The 6480-nt window shown below is 40.9% G+C and overlaps 1 protein-coding gene and 1 long non-coding RNA gene across 3 annotated transcripts; one reads left to right on the forward strand and one right to left on the reverse strand.

Moving 5' to 3' along the window:
• Positions 1–8: 8 nt before the first annotated feature.
• TPRKB (TP53RK binding protein) lies at positions 9–2200 on the forward strand. Of its 2 annotated transcripts, none has more exons than XR_014933572.1 (4): positions 9–257; positions 673–795; positions 1154–1260; positions 2080–2200. XR_014933572.1 is itself a non-coding variant. In XM_015851755.3 (4 exons), exons 1-4 carry the CDS (start codon positions 117–119, stop codon positions 2161–2163), a joined length of 525 nt encoding a protein of 174 aa, XP_015707241.2. In that variant the 5' UTR covers positions 9–116; the 3' UTR covers positions 2164–2200. The 2 variants fall into 2 exon arrangements, 1 of the variants encoding a protein (XP_015707241.2); XM_015851755.3 differs by having other exon boundaries at positions 1084–1260.
• Positions 2201–3392: 1192 nt separating this feature from the next.
• On the reverse strand, positions 3393–6285 carry LOC107308135 (uncharacterized). The gene is made up of 2 exons (XR_001552652.3): positions 5835–6285; positions 3393–4175 (listed from the first exon to the last, which is right to left on the reverse strand). It is a non-coding gene; the product is annotated as an uncharacterized LOC107308135 (long non-coding RNA).
• Between the last annotated feature and the right edge of the window lie 195 nt (positions 6286–6480).

The raw sequence follows: 6480 nt of genomic DNA on the forward strand, positions 1-6480 counted from the left end.
GGGAAGGAGGAGCCGGCTGCAGGGCAGAGCGGCCTGCACGGTGCTCAGCCCTGCGACCGCTGTATTGAAACTTATACATGAGACAGCAATAGCCGGGCTCGGCTGTCCCCGCCGGGATGCACCTCACGCACCCGCTGGAGCTGTTCCCCGAGCGCAGCGTCACGCTGCTGCTCTTCAACCGGGTGCAGAACGCCGCTGCCCTGCGGAAGAAGGCAATGGAGGGATCCATCGAGGGAGCGCTCATTAACCCTGCCATGGTGAGCGGTGCTGTGCTGCTGTGCTCAGTTCTGGGCTTCGCACAAGAAGGACCATGGAGTGTGTCCAGAGAAGGGCAGTGGAGCACAGCTCTGATGGGGAGCCGCTGAGGGGGCTGGGGTGGGTCAGCATGGAGAAGAAGGGGCTCAAGGGAGGCCTAATCGCTCTCTATAATGATTGGAAAGGAGGTTGTAGTGAAGCAGGGTTTGGCCTCTGCTCCCAGGTAACAGTGGTAGGACAAGATGTAATGGCATCATGCACCAGGGGAGGTGCAGGTTGGATATTAGGAACAATTTCTTCCCAGCAAGTGGTGAGGCACTGGCACAGGCTGCCCAGGGAGCTGGTGGAGTCAGTGCCCCTGTCTAGAGTCCAAAATACTACTTTGAATTTCTGTTGAACTTTGGTTGTATTTTGCAGATTGTAGATCCCTTTCAAGTTCTTGTGGCAGCCAACAAAGCGGTTCATCTACACAAGATAGGTAAAATGAAGACCAGAACTCTCAATGCAGAAATTATCTTCAACCTTTCACCAAACAACAATGTAAGATATACTCTTCAAATGTAATTTTTGTCAGAGAAACTTGTCTGGCTTCAAGGTTATTAGCAAATATAGATATCTACTTAACCTTGCAAACTAATAGAAGTTACTGTTGTTTTTAGTAACACTAATATATTGATATCTCATGTTGCTTTTCAGAGTTCCATTAAGATAAAATGCGTTAATTTATTCTTCTGGTTTCTTTGATCCAGTAACTGATAAGACATAGCAAGAACATGATTATTTTGATGTAAGGAGTGTAGTATTTTGATGTTTTTAATTTTTTCCTAGATTTCAGATGCATTTAAGAAGTTTGGCATTTCAGACAGTGACACAGCCGTTCTCATTGTTCTGGTTGTAGACAGAGAAAAAGCGGTAAATCTGGAAGATATAGCATCTCAAGTAGAAGGCCAGCAGGTTTCTCTAGATGAGCTTCCTCAGCTAACAGACATTGCCAAGGTTAAAAAGGTATGCGGCCAAAAGGGATGGCTGGGTTTAATAAAAGGAATAATGTATGTAATTGTCTGATATATCTCAATTTTCACGTAGGGTTTTTATTTCTTCAGCATGACTGTAAACTTGATTTACATGAAACTTTATTTTTTTAATTTTTGTTACTCCAGAAAAAAGTTTGAGGCGTCGCACTCTGGCATCACTAATATTAAGGCATCAAATTCTTTGAGATAATCAGAAAGTTGGACCATAAAAAAGAATTCCAGACTGGTGTCCACTGCACAGTCACTTTTCCTTCCTGTTTTCTTAGACAAATAGACATAGAATTGAAAACAAATTTTCGGTCCCAAGGAATTTCATAATCTTGAACACCCAGATAGTTTCAACATGGGTGGCTAAATAAAAATGTGTTGATTAGCTGTTGGGAGCTCTGTTAGGACTTGTGTGCTCTTAACAGATCACCATATGCTAGAAAGGTATCTTGAAGAATATGTGTTTGAGGAATATTCTTGAAGAATATCCAGCCCACATATTAGAGTCAAGTAGTTTAAATCTCCTTGTTCACCTCTATCATAGTAATGATGGGAGGCAGCAGCAAAATTGGACCAATCGTAGCATATCTAAGAGTACTGGTCTCATTTAGTTCATTTGCTTTCTCTTGTTTAGTTTGCTTAGTTTCTCACTCCCAACTTTATCTATCCTGCAAGACAAGTTTCTGATCTAAAAAGTGTGAAATCTTTATGTGTGTGTGTGTGTGCTTCTTGAATGTATGCAATCCCATACGTTTTCCTTACACAGCTTTTGTTCTCACTGTTTTTTTTTTTTCCCCTGTAGATATACAAGATTACTCCTCAGGAAGAGAAAATTGGCACCTTATTAGATGGTATTATTTGCAGGATCTCAACAAAAGATGTTTAATGTAAATGTGGAAATAAATACTTTTTTGAAGTAAAAAGAGGCTCTGTGCAATATAAAGAAATATTAATGAAGAGATCACTGTGTGATAATTGATACACGCATTCCAAGCTGGGGTTCTCAGCTTCTAATTCTTGTGAATCTGTTTAATTGGTGTAGAACTAGTAACTAGTTTGTTACTATTGTCATGTGTTCCAAGTTAAATTAAGAAAGTAATATGTTATGAGAGCTGTTTTTCTGGGTCAACTTGCTGGTACATCGAAGCCAGTCTGAGAGCTGCCTCTTGTTAAGGACTGTGATTCCCCCTCAGAGCAGGATTATACCTGCGGTATATACAAAGTCAACAAGTGTATCATAAATGATGATGTGCAGCCAGCTGCTGTAGCTTTTTGTGCGTGTTTTGGTTCTGTTTGTTGCCAGTGCAACTTTTTCAATATTATGCACGTGTATGATGAGTTGTTGTTCTGAAAGTCAGTGGCTAAAACCTAATATTCCACATAACTGTCTTTTCTGCTTGAATGCTTTGCAATATATTAATTTCTTAGGGGAAAATAAACAAGGTATGTATAAAGCTGCATTTTGCAGTGGGATTGTAGTACTTGATAAAGTTAACAGGTCATTCATTACTGAATTAAAATGGCCCAAGCTTTCAGCCCAGGCAGATCTCAAGTATGACTTGTATGAACTTCTGGCCCATCCATCATATAAGAGGTGTCCTCACAGAATCACACAGAATCACAGAATGACTCAGGTTGGAAGGGACCTCAAGGATCATGTAGTTCCAACCCCCCTGCCTGGCAGGGCCACCAAACATACACCTTTACTAGATCAGGTTGCCCAGGGCCCCGTCCAACCTGGTCTTGAACACCTCCAAGGACGGGGCATCCACAACCTCCCTGGGCAGCCTGTTCCAGGGCCTAACCACTCTCCTAGTGAAGAACTTCCCCCTAACATCCAACCTAAATCTTCCCTCTTTCAACTTAAAACCATTTCCCCTTGTCCTGCTATTGTCAGCCCTTTCGTAGAGTTTACTTTGCTCTCATTATAAACCACGAAGAAGTGGTTTACCCAAAGAGGAGGTTTTACCTGAATCCTGCAATTCAGTCAGAGCTGCATAGACACAGCAATACTGATTCCACATTGGTCTGTTTAGAGCTGACACAGATAGGTCTCTTTTGGTACTGCACTGTGCAAAGATGGCCAAATATCCCTACAACAAAAGATGCCACAAATACAGTGTATTTGGTGGGTTTATTCCTGAGTTCACAAATGAGTTACAAGAAGTTAAAAAACGCAGATGCAAGACCCATTGTCAAACTCTCTTCAGACACTGAGATGAGTATTTGACTTCTTCAGAGGTCCTTCATGGCCTGCAGGACAGCTGCTTCTGATTTGTTCCTATGTTGTGACGTGACAGATCAGTTGCTTGTTTATATATATACAGTATGTTTTATCATGGTAGTATTAGCAGAGGTAGAGAATGGACAATGTAAGACAAAAAATGGAAAGCTGCGTAGATATACAGAAGATTGACTGATAAAAACATTAGATGAACCTTTGTTCCTGCAAGCATATTGTGCTTAAAATTATCCATGCAAATGGTAATACAAACATGTTTACAGTGCAGTTTTATGTTACCTTATTCACAGTCACATTCTGTACTTTGCCTATTGAATGTCTTCAAAGGTTCGGTTCCCAAGTAACCATGGTTGAAGCAGTTTCAAGTAAGCTATAACACGCGGGTACCATTTGTTGTACCTCCTGGGTACAAATAATCATTACAAATATGTATGTTTTAATATTTAACAGGGAAAGCAGACTGTTGCTATACATATGAATCCTTTCTTGCCCACGCTCCCCAGATGGCCATTAGGAGGACCATGACAATTACTGTGTACAGTGTAAGGACTGTAGCAAGCTCATCTCCACGCTGTTGCTTGAATGCAGAGGTACTGTGCCAGTTCTCATGTGTGTTGGCATTGGTTTTCTGCCTGTGAGCTCGGAGAGAATGTATCCTGCCATAACAAAAAACAAGACTGAGATAAAAATGATTCTGTTTATTAATAGTTCTATGGTGTTTATAATGAAGCTCAGAGTATGTATTAAATCATAGGCTAGATTTGGGAAAGAGCTCTTCAAACTCAATGAGGCTAATAATGTAATTTCCATAATTGGAAACACAGAACATTTACCAGCCATTTGGTATATCTCTCACACTGACAGGCGGACAGACTGCATATAGGCTTCTGAGAGGACGTACAGTGCTCTTATTCTCTACTGTTGATACAGATCGGTTTTATGAGTCAAAACGTACCTTTACATTTTGCAGTATTATCATAGAATCATAGAATCATAGAATCATAGAATGGCCTGGGTTGGAAGGGACCTCAAGGATCATCGATCTCCATCCCACCTGCCACAGGCAGGGCTCCAGCCTCCACATTTAATACAATTAATATGGCAGACCAGGCTGCCCAGGGCCCCATCCAACCTGGCCTTGAACACCTCTGGGGACAGGGCATCCACAGCCTCTCTGGGCAGCCCATTCCAGCACCTCACCACTCTCATTGTAAAGAACTTTCCTCTGATATCCAACCTAAATCTTCCCTCCTTCATCTTAAAACCATTTCCCCTTGTCCTGCTGTTATCTACCCTTTCAAAGAGTTGACTCCCCTGCTATTTACAGGCTCCCTTTAGGTACTGGAAGGCTGCAATGAGGACACCCCACAGCCTTCTTTTCTCCAGGCTGAACAACCTCAGCTCCCTCAGCCTATGAATGTAATGTATTCTGAGGGTAACAGGGTTAAATATATATTTAAAAAAATAATAATCTTTAATTTATGGAAATAAGAGCAACACATGCAATGACACTTTCCCATTCTGCTCTAGCAATGTATTTCGATTTTGGTGGTCTGTGGCAAGGTATTCTTTAACTGAAGATATCGGTCAGAAGTAAGCAGTATCTCCAGATTTCTCTGAGTGAACATTTTACATTGCTTTACCACCTTTCCCAGGTGGTTTGAAAGAGCTACATTATATAGTAAGTGACCTCCAGTCACTGTTATCCCAACTGAACAATTGCCTGCTCAGCCCTAATGAGGCCGCTTCCATTTCTGAAGAGAGAAAAATGTTGAATGCCCACAAGTCCATCTGAACTGAAATACTGAAAGGAGATCTATCAGCTTGTGAATTTCATATTTCTTAGATAGGGGTCTGAAAACTATCAAATGTATTAAAGCTCTGGTTCATACATTCTGCTGTTATTACCAAATAAAAGTAGGGGTTACCAAGAAAAAAAATATGGAATATACAGCTTAAATGTAAAGAGGTTTTAAGCACAAATTAGACTTTGGAAGAATTATACTAGTTGGAAGGAAGCTTTCAGATCTGACTTTTAAAAATGAAAGTCTAGGAATGCATTCTGAGAAGGTAATTCATCAGTAAAGATGGGATCAGCAGCTGAGATCTTACAGACAGTATTTTTAGAATAAGAAATATGCATTTCTCATCAGTATTGGGACAAGGGCTGCCTTCTGCCTTATGTAAGTACACATCAAGTAACATAGCTCATGATTACCTGGCAACAGCATGACTGAAAGCTCAATATTTTCCCTGTCAAAATGTTGCTTTCCTATTTCTATTTGCTTGAGGGGAATGCAATGTGTGCCGCTTACCTCCTGGAAACATTCATGTTATCTTGCTGATTGAGTTCGCAATGAATCAGATTTCTTCTTGCAGAGATGAAGAAGTTGTCCTTTTTTTATCCCCGCGTCCTTTCACGAGAGAGGAAAATCTTCACTCTGTACCAGCACAAAGAATCTTCCTTCCAAGCTCATTGATTTGACCAATTGTCTGAGGGTGCTTAATATGAGCCCATCAGCATTCTTGAATTACTGGTCTTCTAGAGATAATTTTATCACAGTTCTTCACAAAATTACCTGAAGCAGCTCACAAGGCAAGTGATGAGTAATCCCAGAGACTGACTTCTTATAGCTGCTGGGATCCCTTCTTATAAACACTGCCTAGCTGCTAAAATGCTGCCAAATTCATAGCAACAGAAGCGAGGCACAGATGGAGGGTGTTGGTGATGAAACATGCAGGATGAGCTGTAAGTTACAGCGTTCCATTAGATCACTGGCTATTTTTTGCATAAAACTTAGTTCCTTTCTACAGTTGTAATTGGGTTTCACTTGCCTGGAATGAAATTTCAAGCCGCCATCACTTAAATGCACACTAATAGTCAGATATTCTTATATAAAAATAGGTGTCTTTAAAAACCTGATTATTTTTATGACACAATCGTATTCAGTAGGCAGCTAG

Source organism: Coturnix japonica, chromosome 1 (genome assembly GCF_054131305.1).
Source record: "Coturnix japonica strain WE chromosome 1, WE-NBRP24, whole genome shotgun sequence".
NCBI lineage: Eukaryota > Metazoa > Chordata > Aves > Galliformes > Phasianidae > Coturnix > Coturnix japonica.